The following is a 26,093-nucleotide window of genomic DNA, read 5'->3' on the forward strand; positions in this document are numbered from 1 at the left end:
ACAGAACTACACTGTAGGAAAGACTTCTGTATTCTCATGAAGAACACCTGCAGGTAAGAATGATAACTGGATCTCCTTATGAAGTAATACAAGACACTCCCGTGGAGATCTAGAGAAGACGTGGAAGGAAGAAACAGATGGTGGGGTCTGGCCCAGCTTTCCCATTCTGCAGATGAAGAAACCGAGGTCAGGAAGATCAGCATGGATCACCCTCCTAGCACATGATGTCACTTGCTCTTTTGCTTTAGTTATTATCTCTCCCTGCATCTCCTCCACTGGGATATAAGCTCCATGTGGGTCAAGACTTTTGCCTATTTTGTTTGCTGTTGCTCCTCCAGTGCTTAAAACAGAGCCTGGCACATAGTAGACACTCAATAAAAATGTGTTGAGGGAACATATCAATGACTAACACAGCTAATTATCCAAGTTCATCAGCAATGAGCTTTGAAGACATCATACTGATTCTCAACACACTGCTGGTTATTGATCCCAGAAGCGTAAACAATAGCCTCACCCTAAAAGTCGCTGGGCTGCAGAACAGTGGGCACTGGCGTAAGCTAAGGTAGTTCACCTGATCAGTTCAGTCCTCAGTTCACTGACTCCTCTGAGCCTTGCGTAAACTGACAGGAAACTATTAAAACACTAATGATACTGAAAGCCCTCCAATCAGCAATGACTGACAGCATGACTGTAATACACCGTGAAATACCCACAGACAGCTCGGCAAGCACAAAGAGCTGGCTCTCCCCTGTCACCTGCGTTTTGAGCCCCAGTGATCCATGGTGGAGAATAGGTGCCATCCCGTGTCTGCAGGACAACCACCTCAGTGTGGCAGAGCCTCTGGAGGGGCTCGGGTGCCATCCCGTGTCTGCAGGACGACAACCTCAGTGTGGCAGAGCCTCTGGAGGAGCTCGGGTGCCACCCCGTGTCTGCAGGACGACAACCTCAGTGTGGCAGAGCCTCTGGAGGAGCTCGGGTGCCATCCCATGTCTGCAGGACAACCACCTCAGTGTGGCAGAGCCTCTGGAGGAGCTCGGGTGCCATCCCGTGTCTGCAGGACGACAGCCTCAGTGTGGCAGAGCCTCTGGAGGAGCCCGGGTGCCATCCCGTGTCTGCAGGACAACCTCAGTGTGGCAGAGCCTCTGGAGGAGCTCGGGTGCCATCCCGTGTCTGCAGGACGACAGCCTCAGTGTGGCAGAGCCTCTGGAGGAGCTCAGGTGCCATCCCGTGTCTGCAGGACAACCTCAGTGTGGCAGAGCCTCTGGAGGAGCTCAGGTGCCATCCCGTGTCTGCAGGACCACCTCAGTGTGGCAGAGCCTCTGGAGGAGCCCGGGTGCCATCCCGTGTCTGCAGGACAACCACCTCAGTGTGGCAGAGCCTCTGGAGGGGCTCGGGTGCCACCCCGTGTCTGCAGGACAACCTCAGTGTGGCAGAGCCTCTGGAGTAGCTCGGGTGCCATCCCGTGTCTGCAGGACCACCTCAGTGTGGCAGAGCCTCTGGAGGGGCTCGGGTGCCACCCCGTGTCTGCAGGACAACCTCAGTGTGGCAGAGCCTCTGGAGGAGCTCGGGTGCCATCCCGTGTCTGCAGGACCACCTCAGTGTGGCAGAGCCTCTGGAGGAGCCCGGGTGCCATCCCGTGTCTGCAGGACAACCTCAGTGTGGCAGAGCCTCTGGAGGGGCTCGGGTGCCATCCCGTGTCTGCAGGACGACAACCTCAGTGTGGCAGAGCCTCTCGAGGGGCTCAGGCCTCTCCCACACGCACGAGGAGCTCAGGCCTCTCCCACACGCACGAGGGGCTCAGGCCTCTCCCACACGCACGAGGAGGCAGAAGCAAGTCCTGAGTGTGCGGCAGGCAAAGCCTGTCTTTGCCCCTTGCAGATTCCCCCTGCTTTGGCAAACTCATCCCCAGACAAATTCTGCCCAGAATAATGAAATTTAAACTGTTTAGACTTTGCAGAACTGCAAATGTTAATTTAATGGAGCTGGCGTGCTCTGTTTCAGGAACCAGGCAGGCCGAGAAACTTGTGCAAAAATGAAAGCAAGAGACTGGAAGAAGAAAAGAGGCTTAAAGACACCCGAGCTGGAGACACAAAAAGCCCATTGCCCCCCCACCCCCCGCCTAGGATTAGCTCTTGTCTTACTCACGGCTGTCTCACCAGCAGCCCGGCGTGTGCAGTCACAGCAAGCAGACAGCTGCCACTGAAGGGCCTGGCAGGTTATAGCATTGGGGCAGTGCACCAAGGAGGAGACAGGGGACACACCCCGAATCAGGAAACCAAAATCATGTTTCCAAAAGTCAGGGTGATGGCAGACATGATGGGGGATTTTCCCGGCTGATCGCTGCTGGTGTTCACTGGGATATCACAGGTCGGAGAGCGGGAGGCTCTCTCAGGCCAGGCACAAGGCAGGAACTAATGAGGTGCACATGTTAGCACAGACAGGTTCTGGGCTTTCATCTAAGTCCCCCCTGACTGCTGATGTGAGGCTGGGCCTTCAACCAAAGGGCTGCTCACAGACTCTAATGTTACAAGCGGAGTTTCAAAACCTCCGGATGCACCAGAGGCCCCCAGCCCCACCTGGCCCCACAGCCCTCTGCGGGAGCCCCTGCTCCACCTAGCCCCACAGCCCTCTGCGGGAGCCCCCAGCCCCACCTGGCCCCACAGCCCTCTGTGGGAGCCCCCAGCCCCACCTGGCCCCACAGCCCTCTGTGGGAGCCCCCGCTCCACCTAGCCCCACAGCCCTCTGCGGGAGCCCCCGCTCCACCTAGCCCCACAGCCCTCTGCGGGAGCCCCCAGCCCCACCTAGCCCCACAGCCCTCTGCGGGAGCCCCCGCTCCACCTAGCCCCACAGCCCTCTGCGGGAGCCCCCAGCCCCACCTGGCCCCACAGCCCTCTGCGGGAGCCCCCAGCCCCACCTAGCCCCACAGCCCTCTGCGGGAGCCCCCAGCCCCACCTGGCCCCACAGCCCTCTGCGGGAGCCCCCCGCCCCACCTGGCCCCACAGCCCTCTGCGGGAGCCCCCGCTCCACCTGGCCCCACAGCCCTCTGCGGGAGCCCCCCGCCCCACCTGGCCCCACAGCCCTCTGCGGGAGCCCCCCGCCCCACCTGGCCCCACCTGGCCCCACAGCCCTCTGCGGGAGCCCCCAGCCCCACCTGGCCCCACAGCCCTCTGTGGGAGCCCCCAGCCCCACCTGGCCCCACAGCCCTCTGCGGGAGCCCCCAGCTCCACCTGGCCCCACAGCCCTCTGCGGGAGCCCCCAGCCCCACCTGGCCCCACAGCCCTCTGCGGGAGCCCCCGCTGTGCTCATCTGTAAGAGGACCCGGAAGAGCCTCTGCACACTGGGTGCACGGGGGAACCAAGAGGCTCCGACTCAGGCTGGCATTTCAGGAGACGGGTCACAGGTAGCAGAATCTGGAATACAGAGACCTTGCATAGCCAAGGAGATGGGCCGGGACCAGGGAGAAGAGAGACAGGAGAGAGACTTTTCAAGGAAGGAGGTGAGGGACACTGTCCTAAACATCTTTATACAAACTAAAGGGTCTAATGAAACTCAGCTAAATATAGGCCAGTCACAGTTTCCCGCATAAGCACAGTTCCCAACTTACACACGGCTGGCATACAAATGTTCACTATGACCTGGTTGTCCGCGTCTGGAGCTCTGAATGCCTTTTCCATAGAAATCAAGGGATACCTATGGTTAGAACATCAGGCTAGGTGTCACCATGGCCTGTGAGTTCTTGGCAACAAGGCCCACGCAGGAATTCACATCTACGCAGGGTGAGTGACAGACTTCTGTCATGCAGAGGTCAGGCATGACTTCACATTGAACTTCCCTGTGTGTTCCTAGAGACCACGTGGGCTGACATCTCATTTTTTAAAGGTACTTGGAATAACGAACAGAACTCCCCCTCTTTAAACCTTTGATCTAATTTCCATAGTGTAATCCTAAGGAGAGTAAGTCTCCCGGGTGATCCTGCAGCAGGGAAAAGGAGTGAACAGGTGGGCACTGCTGTGCATTCCAGGCAGGTCCCAGGCTGGGAGTTTCATTCAGCCAAGCGTGGAGGGAATGTGCACGGAGCACTGGAGAAGGCGTCCTCCTCCGAGGGCCACCTTGAGCCCTCGGCAACCTCTGGACACTGAGCTCTCCTTTAGTTAAGAGAAGGACAAACTTATTTAAAGACCAAATTTCCACTATTATAGCTTCTGAACTTAAGTATTTCTCCCCTTTGCCCCCTCCCATTGTCCCCACTGCCTCCTTCACTTGGGATCTGTTCTCTGACTTGACAGAGGAAGAGAATCACAGCCTTCCGGCCACTTACCCCCCGTGACTGCTCACTTCATCTCTATGCTCAGTGATCAAAGTGCATGTTTCGTACACTAGCATTCTCCAACGCTGCTTGCTGCTTCGTTTATTTATGGCCTGGTGCCAATAGACAGAATTTCTGATGATCTTGTGCTCCGTGAGGTTTGACAAGTGTTCCCACATGGCTCTATCACAGGCACTGTCCCTTTGTAAACTCAGGGAATGAGGATATAGTGTGAGTGCTGGGTGGCACCAGAGCTCAGGGTGACGAGGCTGAAATGGGACACCAGGGCATCACTGTGTCCCTCCCAGTTCATCCACAACAGGGTGATGGAGGCTTGAGAATAAAGAGCAGTCAAATAAGGCATCAGGGACTTTTAAACGAATGGTCTTTCCTGGAGGCAGAGTTTTAGAAGGTCCTTACTACATTCTGAAGTCAAAAGGCTTGAATAACAAATTCTTCTTACACAGGGTAACTTGCCTAATAAGTAAAAACCTCCTGATAGTCCAGCTAAGGAGGATGCCAACGAACTCCCTGCCAGAAAGCAATCTCACTTCTAGGTATTTATCCTAGAAAAATGAAAACTTAGGTTCACACAAATCTCTACACGAATGGGTATGACAGAAAAAGGTATGACATAGTGGCTAAGAGATGCAACCCCCAGAAAAAAAAAATGTTTATAGCAGCTTTATTTGTAATCGCCCAAAACCAGAAGCAATACAAAATCCCTTCATGGAGTGGATGGATCTATGAACTGGTACATCCAGGGAATGGAATACCACTCAGCATCAAAAAGGAACGAACCAAGGACACCCGCAACAGATTAGATGGACCTCAGGGGCATTATTCAGAGAGAAAGTGGCCAGTCTCCAAAGACTGCACATTGAATAATTCTATTTGTGTGGCATTCTGGAAAAAGCAAAACTATAAGGAGAGAGAACAGATCGCTGGTTGCTAGGGAATGCCTGACTAGAGTGGGATAGCCCTAGGGAATTCCTCAGGTTACTGGAATTGTTCTGAATCCTGTGGTACAGCAGGTCGTTGAATAATGGCATTTCATTCAATGTCCTTTTGTTATACATTGATAACAAATATACCCTACCTGGCCACTGTCTGTGGGGAGTTTGCACGTTTTCTCCATGTCTCTGGGGGTTTTCTCTGGGGACTCGGGTTTCCTGCCATATGCCAAGAGTGTGCAGGTTAGGTCCACAGGCACGTCTACATTGTCCCAGTCTGAGTGTGGCGCTGGGTGTGACGCGCCCTGCAGGGGAAGGGCGTCCTGTCCAGGGTGGGTTCCTGCCTTGCATCAGGTGCTGCAGGCATCAGCTGTGGCCGCCCACCACCCTGAACTGGCATAAGGGAGTTGGAAAAGAATTCTCTTGTTATTAATCTTTCTTAAACGTGTGTATAGCTCACATGTAATTCAATGTTTACTATTAGAAGTGTTTTTGAGTCTTTATTTAGACGTTTAGTGATGTTTCTGTGACCAGTAATATGCCATAGGAACTTGACTCTTGTTCATATCAATCAGCCTGCAGTAAAACTGGTTTCCTTGTACGTACTTTCACTTAAAGTTGAAGTTTCCAAGGAGCTATCAACAACATTAAGTGAGGACTTACTGCAGTTCCAAGAACCTATGCATGTGTTAAAACTCATAGGGTTTGTACACCAAAAAATAAAAGTAAATGTTACTGTATATCAGTTTCTCTTTTAAAAGTTCACAAGCCTTTTGACACTCCTCCCGTGAAACAGTAGTATCTAAGCTCTCTGCCCGTGAACGTGGGTCAGCCGTGGGGACCTGCTTCTAGCTCTCTCTGCAGCTCTGGGCGTTCAGGGGAGGCGTCTTGGCCCGAAGCCACTGTGCTAGAGACCCCTTGTGCAGAGCCCACGGAGAGATGAAGAGAGGCCAGAGCAGCTCCCCGCTATGTGCGTCTTCTTAGCCCAGACGCCAGACTTGTGAGCAAAGAGGCCTCTGAGATGGTTCCGGCCCAGCCATTCTGCTGTGACTTTATAAGAGACTCTGAGCCAGTACCACCTCGAGCTGCTCCCAAGTTCCTGGCCCAAGGAAACTGTGAGAGATAACAAAAGTACTTTAAGCAACTGCAGGGGTCTCCAAACTTTTTACACAGGGGGCCAGTTCACTGTCCCTCAGACCATTGGAGGGCTGCCAAATACAGTGGTCCTCTCACTGACCACCAATGAAAGAGGTGCCCCTTCCAGAAGTGCAGTGGGGGCTGGATAAATGGCCTCAGGGGGCCGCATTGCGGCCCGCGGGCCGTAGTTTGGGGACCCCTGCTCTAGAGTAATATGTTCACAAGCACGGATAACTAATATCCGTTGCTGGGGGAGGGGGGGAGTGAGCAACTACCATATGACAGACACTTTCTCACATTATCCTGTTTAGTTTTGATTCAGTTCATCATTTACTGAGCACTTTCTACATGCCAAGGACTATACATGGAGTGGAGAGGAAAGTGCTGAGCGGCAGCAGTCACTGGATGTTGGGGCTGAGGGATGGGGTCAGAGGCAGGGAGAAGGGCTTGGTTTGGGCAGCTGGCTGGCTGGTGCCGTTTCTCACTGAGGCGGCACGTGTCTGCGGGTGGTAAGATCCGATCCCCACACAGTGCGTGTTCACCATCTGTAAGACACCCAAGAGGAGCTGTCCAGGGGGCTTCCGAGAGTCCTCAAAGCCGCCCCAGAACGGAGGTCAGCGGTGAGTAGAAGGCACCGTCTTGAGACAGAGCCTGAGGAAGGCCAGCATTCAAAGGGCAGGAGGGACCAGAAAGACTGGGGAGGAACAGAAACGGAGGTGAATCTCTCACCACACACTTAGGACAGCAAGCATCCCTGAGGGGGCGGCCAGAAACGGCAGGTGCTGCGTAGAGATTACGTGAGATCAAGAGGGAAAAGTAAGTACTGCACTGAAGACAAGCACCTTAGCAAGAGCAGTCCCACCATGGGGACAAGAGGGAAAGAGAGGTAAGGCCGTGAAGCTTACTCGAGGGTGAAGAAAGAGGACCGGATCTGGGGTCCAGGGAGGAGTTTTCTGGATAAAAGAGATTTTAGCCCATCTCAATGCTAAAGGACATTTCCCAGAGGGAAATTCAGTGCACTTTTAACCGGTCACAGGAAAGCAACAAAAGACGATATAAATGTGAAATCTGCATCAAATAAAAGGAAAACCCTCCCAGTGTCTGTAGGATGATGTGGCAGCATGTGCTCATGCTCAGATGATGTAACACCGTGTATACAGCGGAGCAGCCCATGGCCATGCCAGTCGAGATGTGGACAGTACAGAGGAAAGTTCAGTGTGTTCTGTGGCTCGCTAAATTCGAATCTGTGACCAAAGTGCAACGCAAATATCAGCGCGTTTATAATGAAGCGCCACCACATAGGAATAACATTACTCGGTGGGATAAGCAGTTGAAGGAAACCGGCAGTTTGGTGGAGAAACCCCGTTCTGGTAGGCCATCAGTCAGTGACGAGTCTGTAGAGGCTATACGGGATAGCTACCTAAGGAGCCCTAAAATATCTGTGCGTGAGCCCACATCAAACTGCACTGAATAGGTATGAAACTGGGAGAGTTTTCCTTTTATTTGGTGCAGATTTCACATTTCTATCGTCTTTTGTTGCTTTCCTGTGACTGGTCAAAAGTGCACCATGACTTTACGGACACACTATAGATGTGGAAGGTACATGGTAAGAGGCCTGGCCACAGCCAGGAGAGAAGGGACATGCCTGCTGTGTCACAGAGGAGGGGCGCATGGGTGCAGGTACCAGGCAGGTGGGGGTGGGGGTTGGGGCTGCATCTGAAGGCTCTGCTTTGTCTCTGCGGTCACAGGTGTGGCAGGGCAGAGGGGAGCCCAGCCTGCTGACGCCCACCACCAGCTGGAGCTGGAAACCTTGTGAGTCTAGTGGCAGGTCTCTGTGACATATAACGGTGGGATCTTTCTCTTTTTGTCCGCAGCACCCATATAAGGGAGGTGCTACTACTGTTCAAAGGTCACAGGACAGGGAGCGTGGAGTGCCCAGGCTGGACCAGAGCTGGAGCTCGCTGCCATTCAGACTTTATTTTACTTTGGTCGCTATGCGGGCCTTACCGGAGTCTGACACCAAGCAGATGCCCCATAAACACTGTGAAGAAGAGAAAGCAGGGAGAGCCCCTGGAAAGGGTCCCATCTTAAAGCCCTCTTTGGCTGATACCTCAGCTCACCAGGAACCAGCGGTGACCAGGGCACTGGGTAGCAGGAGACCCTGCCCTTGCCACACATGCCAGGCCCGTTCGGCAGCTGGGCAGCTGGTCCCCGACTCTCTTCCTCATCACGCATTCTTCAGGGGTGACTTTTCAGCAACGACCTGTGCATGCCTCTTTCTTCTTCTCTTCGTTTCTCTTTCCCTCACCTCTTACTGATAATTATTTCCTTCCCATGTTCCTGTTTTTCTCGTCCCTTATGTTTCCATCTCGCAGAATGAAAGCAAACACTGAACAGTTTTGTGCACACAGATGACGGCCTAGCGCACCAGCCTGGGCCCGAGGGCCCCTGCTGGGATTCACTGCCTTCCAGAGGGTCACTCTCACCCAGCCACCCGGGCCTGAGCCAGACTGCCAGGCCCCTTCTCACCTGCGTGGAAGGCCCGCCCCTACTCAAACCCACCCTCCCGCTCCTTGCAGTTGGCTCAGATTTCCCCTCATCTGACATTTCTATAGCCTGGGCTGCCCACATCGCACTGAGGAGTCATATGCTGCCTTCCGTTGTTGCTTCACTTTTATGTTTATGACTTATTTCCCCCAGCGAATCATAACATGATCATTTTCATGTCCTGGGATCAGTGGCGTGGACAGAAGTAAAGCCTCCCACTTTGCCAACCTCCACTGCCCAGCCCTCATAAAAATCATCTCCATATAGTTATGTATGATGTCCACGAACTCAGCTAAAATTTCCCCTGACTGTGCTCACTCCACAGACTCCTCTGGGTGTCGGTAAGCGTTCCTCATGCCAAAGGAACCTCGCTGGAGGGAGCTGGGCCTGGAGGACAGAGGACTGCGCCTGAGTTCTCATCCTGCCACCCTCTGGGGGGCCGTTCCTGTGCAGCCATCATGAAACCAACCCACCTTTAGTTTTCCCATCTTGGATATGGGGCCCACATGCCCCACCTCACCCCCTTCCAGGGTTGTGTGAGGACCAGCCAGGGAACCTATGTCCTAGTGCCTCGTAAACTGCACAGACACGCCGTGGTTCCGTTACTGGCGTGTTCAGGGATGAATCACTGTCCACAAAAATGCACCCTGTTCTGGGAACAAAAAACCACTCATATCCTTGACTATTGTTCTAGACAGGGTACCAAACAGCTCTCCTCTCCCAGCCCCCAGACATGCAATGCTCTTGAACTTGACGGAGGAACCCCCAGGGAAATATCCTCTCCCGCAGCACTCGGGTTCTGCCAGGTCCTGCAGAAGCCAGAGGGATGGTGATGTATGGCAGCTGTGACCAGGAGCCAGCTGAGCACCCTGGGGCCTGAAGCTAGGATCTGATATGGTGAAGGGGTAATATATCTCTCCTAGGTGAGTGCCATCACCTGAAATAAAACCTACCTGAGCCTGTAAGGTTGGCAAGGGGCCGAGTCTCCCTGTGTAGAAAGAAGGGCGCTGGGACTCTGTGGGCACCACTCCAGTCCCCCACATCCACCTTCGCTTGGAATTTCCTACTGATAACAGATGCTGCTGCCACCTCGGCCTCAGGGACCCTGCCGCCAACACAAGCTCACAGCTGTCCTCGTCCTCTGCATCTCAACAGGAAGAGTCACAAGGCTGAACAGAAGGCTCGGGAACAACAAGGCAAGGGGGACACCTGGCTCACCTGGTAGTGCTTCCCCATCTTGCCTGCAAGCTTCAAGTCTGACCATGGAGGAGACATCACTACCTCTACACAGGAGAACCACAGGGCATTTGCATGCCCTTCCAAACTCAACAGAAAATGGCCCTGACAGGACAGTGGGCCTTCTCTTGCCAAACCATAGCTTCCCTTCCAAGGACCCAGCATGGACCTAGTGTGGAAAAGGCCAGAATGAGGTCTTCACACCTTGAGGAGTTGGTTCTAGTTTACTCACCTGCAGTTTGTGGAGAAAAATATAACATCCAAATCAAGTCTACAGATTAGGGATCTGACAGAGGTTTGAGGATATCTGCTTTTGAAGGTCAATGGTCTGCAAACATCATGAATATGAATACCTACTGCATTTAACATTCTTGCAAATATTCATAAATCATTTATTAGGGCTTATTATGTGTCAGGCACTGTCCTAGGAACTCAATCAAAAAGTGAGTTAAGCCTGACCTGTGGTGGCGCAGTGGGATAAAGCATCAACCTGGAACACTGAGGTTGCCGGTTCGAAACCCTGGGCTTGCCTGGTCAAGGCACATATGGGAGTTGATGCTTCCTGCTCCTCCCCTTTCAATCTCTCTCTCTCTCTCCCCCCTCTCTCTAAAAATCAATAAATAAAATTTAAAAAAAAAAAAGAAAAAAAAAGTGAGTTAAAATGCACTTCCTGCTACCGGGGATTTACACCTGGTCAGGAGATGGTGACATGGAATAAAATGAGAACCAGAGTGTCATAGGTGAAAAGGTGACCAGAGGGTACCACATAAGTCGGGAGGAGGGCCAGAGATGCCCAGTGACCCTTAGATGCAGTCTTGCATTTTAATCATTTTCTCTGAATACCACTTTGTGGTCATCCCAGAATTCAAATGTCGCTCTCAGCTGTGACACCAGCTGCTCATAAAAGGAAATGGTCAGACTGCACTTCACAACTTGGCCCTACGTTGATTTAGAAACCATCTTTCCAACCATCTCCAATGCTTAAAATGGGGGAAACTGCTGTCATCCAAAAATAATTCTCTACCCCTCTACTCAGCAATTAAATATCTAGGAATTTATCTTAAGGAAATAATCAGATATAAATGCAAAAGATTTTTTTCTGTGAATATACACATTATGGCATTATCTGTATTTTTTCAATGGCAACCACCAAAACATTAAATGACTCACTCACGCATGCATTTATTTAATGAATATTTATTTACTAAGTACCAAGCCTGGGACAAAGAAACATTTCAGAAGACGGAGCCCTTTCCCTCACGGAGCATGAGAGCAATGTTTACATGGACAATGGTACATGCACAAACTGCATTACCAGGCCGTCTTTAAAGATGATACACTCCAAGAATAGTTAATGACCTGGGAAAGTATTCAGATATAATGTTATAGGTTAATATGCATAAATATTAAAATTCTAGTAAGACACAAAGGTGTTAAGAGTGCTTCTCTTTGGGTGGTGAGAAAAGTGATTTCTATCTCTTCAAAGTGTTTTTCAGTAGTCTGCAAATTTATATATGTGCTCACTCTCAATGGAAGCGGATGCTTTGCTTGTTGCGTGAGGTTAGACTCCTGGCCTCTCGGCCTCTCCCTCATTGAATCTGGCTTTGTTAGTGGTAATGTCTCCCAGCAATGTCACCCTGATTCTGCATACACAGTTTAAGTCCCCAGCTGCAAGTGTTGAAGATGCGTTAGGGTACCAGACATATACATATCAATATACACACAAATGTTGATTTGAGTAACAAAAACTGTCCGTATTACTTAGCTTTAATATGAGAAGAAATCAGCTTTTCCTTCTGCCACCACCAGAAAAAGTAACCGATTTGATCTAGCTACCACTTTAAGGCACTGTTTGCGGGCCACAGGTCATCTCACTTACCAAACCCTGGGGTCATGTTCCTCTGGCTTATCCAGCCTACTCCCATTCTCTTGTACACAGCAACTGATGAAATGTCCAGACCCACCTCCATCCCTATCTGTGGGGATATGAGGATCTACCTCTCCAAGCAAAATCCAGGGACAAATAAAGAATAAATTCTAACAAACTATAAAAATGGAAAAGGCCACTTGAAGAGAGGGGGCAACCACTCCCTGTCATACATTAAAAAAGCTAGAACATCCATTGATCAGGGGCTTTACAAAAGGGCCTTCTGTGTGGACACAGCTTGGATGAAGAGACCTTGTCTTTCCCTCCAACTGTAAAGTTTATGATAATTCACTTATTCAAATACTATATACTGTACACACACTATGTGCAAGGCACTGTTCTAGGCTCTAAAGCTACATCAATCAACCAAAGAGACCATAAAACCAACCAACCCTGCCCTCATGGAGCAGTGGGCCAACCACTCCACTCAAAGGCTTTGGAGATGACCCGGAGTCTCGGGGAGGAGGCAAGTTGGAGGAGTGACATGATCTGACGCTCCTTCTCCTATTTATACTCAATTATACAGGCCTGTTTCCTGAGCTGTTCCTTCAGTGTACTGAATGGACCCTCTCTGGTCCTCTCTTACCTTTTTCTTTTTCTCTATTAATGGCTATGCTCTAAGGCAAGGAAGGCACATCCACCCCACCAGACATCAAGACTTACTGTAAACTACAGTTGAGACCGTGGGGCCTTAGCACAAGAACACGCTGCTAGATAATAGAGCGGAGGGCCCAAAATACACCCCAGGGGCTGTGGCCAGGATGTGGGTCTGGGCGTAACTGAAGACTATGCTCCAAGGTCTCCGCACTCCCTGCAGCTTGGAAATGACCCGACCTCTGGTCAACGGCTGGCTGCTTCCCTTCAAGCTGAATGCAGCCTGCCTGATAGAATCAGAGGACTAGACAGCAGTCTCCTCATAACTGTTTACAAGGGTTGAGAGCTAGGTTTGCAGGGTTGTAGCATACTTAACAATATTAAATTTTGCTTCATCTGATAAAACTACAGAAGGGGGTTGGATTATTTAAACCAGTTGTCTAAACCCCGGTACCATGGTACGCTCCTGTTGTCATGAGTTGTAAGTGCTACTACAATCAACTCTTTTTTTTTAAATAATTTTTTAACATTTCATGTGCTTTTATTTATTTATTTTTAATTATTTTTATTTATTTATTCATTTTAGAGAATAGAGACAGAGACAGAGAGAGAGAGAGAGAGAGAGAGAGAAGGGGGAGAGGAGCAGAAGCATCAACTCCCATATGTGCCTCGACCAGGCAAGCCCAGGGTTTCAAACCAGCGACCTCAGCATTCCAGATCAACGCTCGATCCACTGCGCCACCACAGGCCAGGCCAACACAATCAACTCTAAATTACTAATTATAATGAGGATAGAGTTAGAGAAGGTGAACCCAAGTCACAGATAAAACAAAACTTGGGCTACAATGGTATAAAATGGAATTGGTATAAACATCTTTAGTCAAAATTATGACCAAACTGGGCAGCCACAGTGAACAGCTCAGAGCTGTTTGTGACTTTGGCACAGCGAATGGCAGCAGCACTGTGTGTGCCCTTGGTTTAGCCAGAGGGACCCTCCTCCTCGTTCCTCCGCCAGGTGCCCACTGCACAGTCTCCAACCTGCAATAAACACGTCAGTATCAAGCCACTCAGGAGTGTTTGACCATCAACTCATTTGCTATGATGAGGGATCCACGTACAAATTTTTCTGGGGTTTTTTTCTTTTTTCTTTTTTGCCAAATCTAGGACCATTGTTCTATATCAAATAGCAAAATGTTTAACATCTTCTCTTTTATCAACATGTCCAACAACTTGGAGATTTTTTTTCTCTCTAACATGAAATCCCAAACATGATAAGCCAAGCTGAAGATGCATCATTTTTCTTTCATTCTGAGAACTTCAGAATACTCTTTGGCTGTCCTGTGACCTCTGGTTAAAACCCTGGCATCTCACTCCCTGCCATAGTGCCAGGCGGGAAGAGTCGGAGCAGCAGAATCAATAACAAAAATGTCTTCGTCTGGGTTTTCTTCTTTCCCAGAATGCTAAAAATATTTGATGAGGGATCAATGTACAAATTTTTCCGTTTTTTTTTTTTTCTTTTTTCTTTTTTGCCAAATCTAGGACCATTGTTCTATATCAAATGGCAAAATGTCTAACATTTTCTCTTTTATCAACATGGCCAACAACTCGGAGATTTTTTTTCTCTCTAACATGAAATCCCAAACATTTTTCCTTGCTACCTAACATTTTATTTTATTTTATTTTATTTTTTTTTTTTTTTTTTACAGAGACAGAGAGTGAGTCAGAGAGAGGGATAGACAGGGACAGACAGACAGGAATGGAAAGAGATGAGAAGCATCAATCATTAGTTTTTCATTGCGCGTTGCAACACCTTAGTTGTTCATTGATCGCTTTCTCATATGTGCCTTGACCACGGGCCTCCAGCAGACCGAGTAACCCCTTGCTTGAGCCAGCGACCTTGGGTCCAAGCTGGTGAGCTTTGCTCAAACCAGATGAGTCTGCACTCAAGCTGGCGACCTCGGGGTCTCGAACCTGGGTCCTTCCGCATCCCAGTCCGACGCTCTATCCACTGCGCCACCTCATGGTCAGGCACTACCCAACATTTTAATTTCTAGGTTACATATCTAAGTGGTGACGAGAAGGTATGTTTTCAAGTTGTAACTAGACACAATGTAGATTCAATTTGTCACTGTGGCTCTAAAAATAAACTTCTGGGTATATAGATTATTTTGCTGATACATGGTAAATTGATTGTTTTAATGAGCTCTCTTCACCCTAATCTACAAATGGGTTCATCTGTCTATAGCAATCATAAATTGCTCATAATAGTAAGAGTGGTAAGGAACACAATCAATTCACATTTTTTAAAAATTTTCACTGAATTTATCGGATGATATATGTTAATAAAGTGATAGAAGGTTTCTGGTGTACGTCTATAATGCAGCAGCTGTGTACTGTACTGTGTGTCCATCACCCCAAGTCCTGTCTCCTTCCATCACCATTTACCCCCCTCTACCCTCTTCTCCCTCCCCCACCCCCTTCCCTCTATTAATCACAATACTGTTGTCTGTGTCTATGAGTTTTTGTGGGGGGAGATTGGTTAATTCCTTTACCTTTTTCACCCAGCTGCCCAACACCCCTCCCCTCTGAAACCTGTCAGTCTGTCCTCTGTAACTATGAGTCTGTTTCTATTTTGTTTATTTCTTTTGTTCATTCTATTCCACATATAAGTGAAATCATAAGGTATTTGTCTTTCTGTGACTGGCTTATTTCCATTTAGCATAATATTCTCCATCTAAGCTGTCCCAAAAGATAAAATTTCCTTCTTTTTTATTGCCAACTAGTATTCCATTTTTATCAATGAACCACAGCTTTTTTATCCTTTCATCTACTGACATACCCTTTTGAATCATTGTTTTGGGTTTCTTCAAATATATTCCCAGAAGTGGAATTGCTGGGTCATAAGGTAGTTCTATTTTTAATTTTTTGAGATAACTCTATACTGCTTTCCACAGTGACTGCACCAATCCGAACTCCCACCAACAGTGCGTGAGAATTTTCTTTTCTCCATATCCTCACATCACTTGGTTGTTGATTTATTAAGATAGCCATTCTGACAGGTGTGAGGTGATGTCTCATTGTGGTTTTAATTTGCATTTCTCTGATGATTTGTGACATTGAGCATCTTGTCATACATCTATTGGCCTGTATATTCTCTTTGGATAAGTGTCTGTTCAGGTCCTTTGCCCATTTATTAATTGGATTGTTTAGTTTTGGGGGGTTAACTTGTATAAGTTCTTTCTATAAATTCTGGTTATTAACCCCTTATAAAATATGTCATTGGTGAATATGTTCTTCCATTCAGCTGATTGTCTTTTCATATTAATGGTTTCCTTTGCTGTGCAAAAACTTTTCAGTTTGATGTAGTCCCATTTGTTTATTTTTTTCTATTGTTCCCCTTGCCTGAGGACATATATCAAAATAAATATCGCTACAAGAAATGTCTGAGATTTTACTTCCTATGTTTACTTCTAGGATTTCTATGATTTTGATTTTTATATATAAGTCTTAAACTGCTTTGAGTTTATTCTCATGGATAGTATAAGAAGGTAGTCTACTTTCATTTTTTTGCACATATCTGTCCAATTTGCCCAGCATCATTTATTGAATAGATGGTCTTTATTGTCTTTTATTCTTGCCTCCTTTGTCGAATCTTAATTGACCATAAAGGTGGGGGATGATTTCTGGGCTCTCTATTCTATTCCATTGATCTATACGTCTGTTTTTATGCCAGTATATGCTGTTTTGATTACTGTGGTCTTGTAATATAGCTTGATATCAGGTAGCGAGTATGATTCCTTCAACTTTGTTCTTCTTTCTCAAGATAGCTATGAATATTCAGGGTGTGTGTGTGTATGTGTGTGTGGTTCCATATAAATATTTTAAATATTTACTCTAGTTCTGGGAAATACACCATTGGTATCTTAATAAGAATTTCATTGAATCTATAGACTGCCTTGGGTAGCATGGATATTTAATGATGTTAATGCTTCCTATCCATGAACACGGTATATGCTTCCACTTATTTGTATTTTCTTCAATTTCTTTCTTTAGTATCTTATCATTTTCTAATTACAGGTCTTTTACCTCCTTGGTTAAATTTGTTCTTAGGTACCTTATTTCTCCTTCACGTACCTCTATGATGTAGCTATTGCTATACTTCATGTTGTCCAATGGTCCCTTAAACTATCTTCATTTCTTAAAATTCTTTTTTCTTTCTGCTGCTCTGTTTTCTGCTACCTTGTCTTCCAAATCACTGATTCAATCCATTCAATGCTCTACTTTATGCAACCTATGGTTTATTCTTTCTAGTGTATTTTTCATTTCAGCTATTGTATTCTTCGTTTCTGAATGGGTTTTTTCATGGTTTCTATGTCCTTTTTCATGCTGTTGGGATTCTTACTAAATTCCTTGAGTATCCTTATGCTTTTTGAATGCTATACCTGATCAATTGCTTGCCTCCATTTCATTTAGCTCTTTAAGATTACTCCTGTTCTTTCATTTGGGGCATGCCTCTCCATTTGGCTACCACTTTGTGTTTGTTTCTGTGTATGTCTCCCAATCTTGGTAGAATGGCCTTATGTAATAGGTTCTTTGGGACCCACTAGTGCAATCTCTATGTTCACCTGAGCTGGGTATTCCAGGAATGTCCCTTGTGTGGGTTCTGTGGGCCCTCCTGTTGTCATTGAGTTTTGATTGCAATTGGCTTGTTCATGGATGGGGTGCAACAATCAATTTGCTAGTGATTGACCATCTCACCTGTAGTAAACATGCTCTGGACACACAGTTATACTCAGTGAAAGGACTCTGATCCCAGAGGAAACACTGGAACATGTCATCTAATTTTAAGCTCTTTTATAAATTAAAAATGTTCAAAATATGCAGTAGTACAGAAAATGGTATAATGACCTTCCCCCCATATACCCATACTCTGGTTGTCACTCATGGTCTATCTTGTTTCATCTACACTCTCACCATCCTACTTGCCCCTCATTCAAGATTATTTTGAAAAAATTCTGGGCATCACATAATTTTATCTGTAAATACTTCAATATGTATCTCTGAAAGACACAAACTTTTCTTTAAATATCACAAGAACAAGGCACAGATATACTTCCTAATAAAATAGCTTTTAAAAAAAATAAAGCAAAAAGCAGCCTAGTTGTCTCTCCAAAGGAGCAGATGCTGGCAAACCCAAGACTCTGAAAACGTCACACAAAAGTGGAACCAGCTATGCCAATTAGAAAGCCAAATTTATTTTTTTTTATATAGTTTACATTCACTATAGAAAGCCAGATTTAAATCGGGGACATTCCTGAGGCAGCGACAGCCAAGAGAGGCATCATCTGGAGATGAGGTGCGGAGGTTGCCCAGAGTGCTGACTGTCTTCCCTCTGAGGACAGAAAAGTTCCCAAGTGTTCCGAAGTTTCATCTTGAAAGAGACACAAACCATGGAGGAGAGAGGAGGCTAGGGGAGGGGTGTTCCTGAGTTGGCCTCAGCATGTTAATCAGTTTTAAATCTGCCACCATTAGGAACTAACATTTCAGAGTCTGGAGGGGGAGGGTGGAGGCAGTGCTGTTGTTTTCCAGAAGGACACAGGTTGGACTCTGAGGACAAAAGGCACAGACTCACAGAGCTTCACTACTGGAAAGACTTACCAGAGCGCAACCATCTAAGTCACAGCCGTGTGACAGGAAGCCATACGTAAAGCAATGCAGTCAGTGCCTCCCCCCCACACCCCTCCTCTTGCACAGAGCTTGTGCTCTGCCCCGTTTTCTAAGAACTGGACACAGCTGGCTACAAGCTTTGGATTAAAAAAAAAGGCTTGACCTTAAATCCCACCTCCTTCACTTAAAAGCAATGTGGGTTCAGAAAACGTGCTTAAGCCCCATGTGTCTCAGTTTCCTCATCTGTTAACTGGGGACATCATTGTCTGTCTGCTGGAGTTGTGAGAATAAATGAAGTTATGCATGGAGGCCTACAGTATAGTGACTAGCACAAACTCATTATATGTTAGCCCTTTCCCCGCAAAGATTTCTACCAGTCCATCCCAGTGCAAATCCTTTCAGGGAGCCATGACAGCACCTGCTGGACGTCTGGCTGGGTTATTGATGCCATCTGTGGCTGTGCATGAAGGAAAGCCAACTGACCCATAAAGGGTTCAATCCCATGATCCTGATCTCAATAGCACAGCTCCAACCAACTGAGCTAATTACGGTAGAGCCCGATTCATCTTAGCTTGCACAGAGATGCTCTCAGCAGTTCATACAACATTCTTAAACAGTTTTGTCCTAAGATGCTATGTGACACACCACATTTGCCAACTTTACTAATGATCTCATCTTTCAAAAATCTTAATGTAATGTAGCAAACAGATGTGTCACTTAAGAGGATTAAGGTGGAAATTCATTAGAGCAATAATACCAGTGGATTTGTGTTCTAAAACTAACACTGATCGATCAACTTAGTGCACACTGCACCTTAGCACTACTCAGCCTGAAGAAGACTGAAGCACTGGAAAGCCAGTCTTCACCCTCAAGGAACTTATCTGAGAACAGGAGAGACAGTGATAACCCCCACATACTGAGAGTCTGACCTAAATGAGCTCTAATCCACACTGTTTGAACTGCAGTATGCACAGGAATCATCACGACATCTTGGGAAAATGCACTTTCTGATTCAGCAGGGGAAGAGGGAGACCAGAGAGCATTCCTACTGCGAGCCCAGGTGATGCTCAGCCCCGACCTGGATCACCACGGCTCTCATTCTCACTGCAATCAGCTATTTTACAGGTGGGATAGCTAAGGCAGCAAGGTAACCACAAAGACAAAGGCAGTGAGAAAGAAACTAACACAAAACGTGGTCTAGTCAAGGCTAATCCAATCAGAGGAGGGAACACTGGAACGTGGACAGGCTGCCTGGAAGAAGGGCATTCAAGACACAAAAGTGGAGTTGTTAAGAGCTTAGACCTGGTATCAAATTCCAGCTCTGGCACTCACATGACCAGGTGACTTCCTTCTGCCCTGGGTCTCTTCTGCTGTGAGATATAACAGCACCAGTACCTGAACCATGGGAGGTCATGGCCTTGGTGAGCTGATGGGTGTCTAGGACACAATAGTTACTAATTCTTCACTTTCTAGTCCACAGCAGTCACCAAAACATTTCCTGAATTAAATGACTAAGTCCTACTTGCCATTTTGACACATGAGCTAATTATCATTGTCTTTGTAAAAGTATTCTACAATTACAGTTTTGTCTATCAAAAAGAAACATGAATCCTTACAGCCTTAACCTTCGGTGTCAATCTCAACACATTTAAGTTTTGAAAGGTCCAGGATTCTATTAATTCTACTGCATAAATTTTTCTGCACTAGAGGTCCCGTAATTACAACTTTTTTCTTTTAAAACACTACACCTAAAATAAATACCTGTTATACACATGTGAAAACAAAAGGTTACACCTAGTCCAGTTTCAAAACACATCACCAAAATGAACATCTCCCCAGTGAGAACACTGCCCCTGCTTTGACCTTTTTATCAAATTAATCATTTATTTATTCATCTTCCCTGGAACTGCTATGAAAAGCTGGGGTTTCTTTTTTTTCTAATCTAGCAATTTTAACGAAGAAAAGATAGAGCATAATAAGTGCAATCTAGTGTTTTTTGTCAGAGACAGTGTTTTAATTCAATGAACTTCTAATGGAGTCAGCAGACATGAGCTAAATAAATATGTCATCAGGTTAAGAAAAGATGCACAGACTCAATTTTTGGCTGGGAACAACCTGAGAGGTCATCCAGTACAAAGGCTCCCAATACAGGAGAATCCCTAGGGAGTTTTACAAATTAGGACCCTTTGTTGGGACCTTCCAGGGACTAGTTACACAGGTGTGTTCATTTAGTGAAAATCCATCCAGCTGCTCACTTATGCCCTGCACACTTTTCTGTGTGTGCAATCTACTTCACACACAAGACCTCTCCCAGGGGACTTGAATTTGCAGGAAGGCTGAGAACACCGAGTGTCAGCATGTTCCACAGTCATGCTTCTCCCCCTTTCTACCACCCAAGAAGCTCCCCCAACCCCTCCCAGGAACTCCGCCTCTTGTCAGGCTGGGCTCCATGGACCTGGGAGAAGCTTATCTATGGCAGGGATCTGGGGTAACAGCTTGCCTACTCATTCACTATTAGTTTATTCATGGCAGGCTGGGTAACCATTTACTCCCACCTCTGACTGTGAACTCTACCAGGCCAGGAACGCTGCCTCAAGGCTCTTACTCATGCTTGTAACATTCATCTACCCCAGGCCAAAAAGTACCTACCACAGGAAGGTGATTTGGTGAACTCCCCAAGTGAATGGATCAGAAGTACCAGCTGGTCCAGGGAGCAGAACAGTACTGGGACTGGGGCGGGGGTGGGGGCGGGGGGGAGGCTCAATTCACAGAGGGCTGAATCTCAGCTCCCCACTCCTAGTGGAGAAGCTAGTTTACTTAATGCTCTCTGCCTCGGTTTCTTCATCAGTAAACTAGGGAAATGAAAGTTTCCACTTCACAGAGGTGTGTGGTCTTAAATGAGATCATGAATTGACACCCCTGGTAGAGCACTCACCGGCATGCCAAGTGCTCCAACTATGTCAGCTCTCTCTCTCACAGGTGGACCATCCAACGTTAAGACTCTCTGTTGGAAACTAACTAGCATTTTAAAAGATGAAAGTGCACCTAGGCATATAAATGCCCTGAGTCCTGCTGTGCAGAACCCTGGCTGGCAGAATCACCCTTTCACTCAGCCCTAGATGCAATAAACAAATGCCAAACATACCAATACACTGCAGTATATTGGGCAAAAGACTCTGAGACTAAGTCTGGCTCACCCCCAAGACAAGGGCTCCAGGGTCTCTGTGGGATGTCTTCTGGTTTTGTTTTTCCACAAGGGACACCTCAGAAAGTTCTGTGAGTTGGTGCCACTGCTGTGCTGTGGCTTCTAGCGGGAGTGAAGGTGCTGAGGAGTAATGCTACCACACTAGGAATTCCTCCTGCCAGACAGGAACACTGCGTCAAGAATGTGGGGCTCTTCCATGGAATCATAAAAAGGTATTTCAGCTTCCAGCTTGAAAAGTCAACCATGTATATAGGGTTTGAAATCCAAGGAAACCACTTCAAGGTCATAGGACCACAATTATGTCTTCCGTGGTTTCCACCAAAGATCCCTGCAATCAGAGACCACAGTGAACAACATATCATAATGCTGAGGAAGCCCTTCAAAAAGTTTTAGCTGAATCCACTGGCTGAGAAGAGCTAAATAATTTACAAAAGTAACTCTGATAAGCTGAGTCCACAATACACCATTCTGTCCATCTCCCAATCCAACCTGCTTTTACAGCCAGAGAGGTTCCCAGGAATAGTGACTGTATCCATCTTGCACCAACACGGATAGAATAAGATAGAACTGCTCTTTTCCCCATTCCTGAAAACGGGTTACTAATTAAGTAGTCGAGGGCAGTACTGATACACTACTAATGGAGGGAGAAAAACACTACTGCCAAAGTTCACCGGTTTCCACACACAGCCTCCCCCTCTGTTTCCACGGCAGGTGAACATCATATAGAAGTCTAAAGAATGTTTAAAAATCACATTTGTTCTTTTTGGTATCATGGGTATATCTCTTCCAAATATTTATCAATGTTGATCCTCAAAGAATAAATCATCTCCAAGCTTGAATATGGACTCTAAGCAAAAATGTACCAGGGAAGTAATTCTTCAAGCTCCAATCAGACTGCTTAAGTGGGAGGAAGGGTTCTCCTAGCCAACTAAATGGTCAGCTTTCAATGCTCAGCTCTTTGCAACACACACTTTGCAAGACGCCTGTCCTCCTGCAAAGGGTTAAAAAGAAAACTCTATCGGGTGGACTGAGAAGCCATTCTTCCCGGAGGACACTCATTTCGGGATGCGAAGCTCAGGCTTTGTGCGCGTGCCGCCCCTGCGCGCCCCCGCCCCTCCTCCCACAGCGACTGCTCCTCCAAGGTTCCCAAGGCCACCTGCTTCTACTAAGAAAAAGGGGCTCCTTCGAGCGCTATCGCAGTGAGCGGTCTGCGCCCCAGGCGGTGCTCCCCCCCTCCGTGGGGGAGAACGAGGTGTCCTCGGGAAGCGTGCTTTGTCGCGAGGGTCGGGAGACCGCCCGCAGCTGACCCAGAGGCCTGAGCGGTTTTGTCCCGGGCGTCTCTCGGGACTCCCCTCCAAAGGACCCGGGTCCTCCGGGGCCCGTATTCTTTCTGCGCCGGGTAGGCACCCGCCCGGGTACCGAGGCCGGCTGCGGGAGTCCGTGTCCCACCCCGCCCACCCCGCGGAGCTAACGGCGCGGCGCCGGGAACCTTCTCCATCCCGCCTCCAGCCGGCGCGGCACCTGCTCAGCCCCGCCCGCCACCCGCTCCGGACCCGAGCGCGGGGCTCTCCCACTCGCCCGCCCAGGAGATCCCGCGCCAGCCGCCGGGTGCCCCGGGCCACTCTGCCTAACGGGAAGGGGGAAGGTCTGTCCTCCGGCTCTTGTCGCCTGGGACTGCGCCCCGCCCAGCCTGCCCGCAGTCCCCCCGCCCCGGCTCTCCCCGTGGCAGGGGCTGCGTCCGGGGGGCCCAGCCCGCCCCGCAGGGCCGTACCTTGTGTGGCGCCCGCAGCAGCCGGTGGACCCCAGCCAGCTGGGTGCCGAGCGCGAGGTCCTCGCGGAACGTGAACAGAGGCGGCCGGCTGGGTTCGGGGAAGTTGGTGCTGTTGAAAGGGTCCGTGTCGTCCAAGAACTGCACCCGGCAAGCCAGCGTGGCCATGATGCATCCCTGCTCCGGGGGGCGCGGGCCCCGGAATCAGCGGGGCCGCAGGCCGGGACGCCGGGGTCACTGAGCAGGGAGGCCGCGGCCGCTGCTGGCTGGCTCGCGGGCTCTCAGGCTCCGGGGCTCCCGGCTGCAGCCCGGGCTCCGGCCGCGGGGGGCGGGGCGGGGGCGGGGCCGGCGGCCCCTCCGTCCCCTCCGGCCCCTCCTGCTCCGCTCCTCCCCTCCGCCGTCCCCCTAGCTGCAGGCCCCGCTCCCCGGACCTACCCGACCCCGCCGCCGACCGCGGCAAGGGCAGAACGGCTCGTGCGGCCTTCGCACCCCTGCGCCGAGCCCGCCGGCGGTGGCGGCGGGGCGCGGACCCACCCCCCTCGGCGGCAGACCCCGGCAGCGCGGACGCCACTAGGGCCGCCGGCTGCACGTGCGCCCCGCGGCCGGGGGAGCCCCGGCAGAGCTGCACCGCTAGGAGTTCCGGGAATTGGGGCAGGGGGCGGGGGCACGTGGCTGCCCCCTGGCTTCTTAGCCCTCTGGGAGAGGGCTTAGCGACGGCGGGCTCCTGCTACCTGGGTTCGGAAAACCCCAGCTGGGCGCCAGGAGATGAGGGAGCCGGCCCGGCAGCAAGCAGGGCAGTGGCAGCACCTGGAGCCCAGGCGAGGTTTTCCTTGGGGAGAAGGAAGCTAAGGAGGAGGGTGAGCCGTGGAAACCGGGCAGCTCTTCTTAAGAGAGAAGCCAGGGGGTGCCAGGAGAGAGGCCTAGAGGGTACGAGGCTCCGCTCCGGGACCCCAGCTCCAGGCCTGGCACAGGGGCTGCCTGGTGGATACTGTTTGACCTCTGCACTTCCACGGCCTCTTGTCCCGTGTGGTTTCCAAAAGCCCTCACTGGACCGTAGTGGGCTTCGGGGGCCGCTTCTACGAGGTCACCGAATCGCTGAGGGGCGGTGGAGAGCTAGGGACCCGCTGTAACTTGGAGGAAAGGTTTGCCGCTTGCCGGCCTCGGCCAAGCGGGAGCCCCGAGACTCCTCTGCTTGCCACCGCTCTCCTCGCTGCTCGCGGGCGACCCCCTTCGTTTCCAATAGGAATTCACCGTTCTCTCCATTTCTGGCTAATGCCAAGTTCGCGGTTCATAATACCTCCTGTAGGTCACAGGGGTAATACCGATCGCTTCTAACATCCGCCTCTTTGCAGGCGTCTCTATAATATGCCTCTCTCTCTTTCTTCTGGTATCGGCGGGTGGGGGTTGTCCCGTATAAAGCCCCTTCACCTGTCCCTTTAACCTTCCATCTCCATAAACTCTCCTGGTCACACATGCACACTTAGGCCTGGTCTTAAACTAACAGTGATCCATGACATTTCTGCTCATTCTAGCAGAACTTCTACCTCTCCTTGCTTTTGCTTCTTAAATCTTTGAATGAGTCCTCTAGACCAGCCGACACCAACTTCACCATCAGCTCATGGTCAGAATACAAAACCCCACAAATTGCACTGCTTTGATCCAGGCCTCCTACCCTCCCACTTTCATCCGTAACTCCCTCCTCACTGAGCAAGCCCTCCACTCTTTCTGGACACCCCATGTCTCATCGCTGTCCCAACATGAACCCCCTCCCCCCATCATCTCCAGGGCCTCCTTTCCACAGGCTCCCTCAGTCTCCCTTGCTCCTGTCCTGCTGGCAGTGAGACCACTCACACTGACCCATTCCCTCCCTCCCCAAGCTCCTCAGCACTGCTCAGGGTGGCCTCCCACTGCCCTCGTGCTGCCACAAACTTCTGTCACTTTTCTCTGCCTACAGATTATTCAGTCAAGAAAATGATCTCTCCAACATGAAGTTCTCCTGCTCCAGCACCCCCCCCCCCATCTTCCGCCTGCCCCATCTCAGGAGATTACCAAGGCCCTGTTTTTCCTCTGGTTCTCCCTTCACCTAGACCAGGGGTCCCCAAACTACCGCCCGCGGGCGCATGAGGCCCCCTGAGGCCATTTATCCAGCCCCCACCGCACTTCCGGAAGGGGCACCTCTTTCATTGGGGGTCAGTGAGAGGAGCATAGTTCCCATTGAAATACTGGTCAGTTTGTTGATTTAAATTTACTTGTTCTTTATTTTAAATATTGTATTTGTTCCCGTTTTGTTTTTTTACTTTAAAATAAAATATGTGCAGTGTGCATAGGGATTTGTTCATAGTTTTTTTATAGTCCGGCCCTCCAGTGGTCTGAGGAACAGTGAACTGGCCCCCTGTGTAAAAAGTTTGGGGACCCCTGACCTAGACCCTCCCTTCCCAATTGCTCTGGGACCTGACCCTGTCATTGATTCAGCCCACCCCCCACCCCCACCCCTCCCAACTCCTTCCCCTGGGCATGCAATCTGTGCAGTCACACAGGGCTCTGCATTTAGAAGAGCCCCACACTGGTTTTATGGTCCGCCATCGCTGTCTTCACAAGAGGCCCCAGATTGTCATTGTGCCCTGGGTTCCACAAGTGATATAGCTGGCCCTGATGAGAGAAAATACTCGTGTGTTTTCTCCATCTTAAAAAGATATCTTTATGGCCTGACCTGTGGTGGCGCAGTGGATAAAGCTTCGACCTGGAACGCTGAG

The 26,093-nt window shown here is 49.3% G+C and overlaps 1 protein-coding gene across 11 annotated transcripts in view; it reads right to left on the bottom strand.

Annotated features, from left to right (window-relative positions):
• The window catches only part of FHOD3 (formin homology 2 domain containing 3), a 488,187-nt gene extending 464,554 nt beyond the window's left edge, over positions 1 to 23,633 (bottom strand). For all 11 annotated transcript variants that reach the window (XM_066352679.1, XM_066352680.1, XM_066352678.1 and 8 more), the window contains exon 1: positions 23,344 to 23,633. In XM_066352679.1, coding sequence (XP_066208776.1) covers positions 23,344 to 23,508 — 165 coding nt within the window. In that variant the 5' untranslated portion in view covers positions 23,509 to 23,633. The remainder of the gene's footprint in view (positions 1 to 23,343) is intronic.
• Positions 23,634 to 26,093: the final 2,460 nt, after the last annotated feature.

The sequence above is a fragment of the Saccopteryx leptura genome, chromosome 11, assembly GCF_036850995.1.
Source record: "Saccopteryx leptura isolate mSacLep1 chromosome 11, mSacLep1_pri_phased_curated, whole genome shotgun sequence".
NCBI classification, from domain to species: Eukaryota; Metazoa; Chordata; class Mammalia; order Chiroptera; family Emballonuridae; genus Saccopteryx; species Saccopteryx leptura.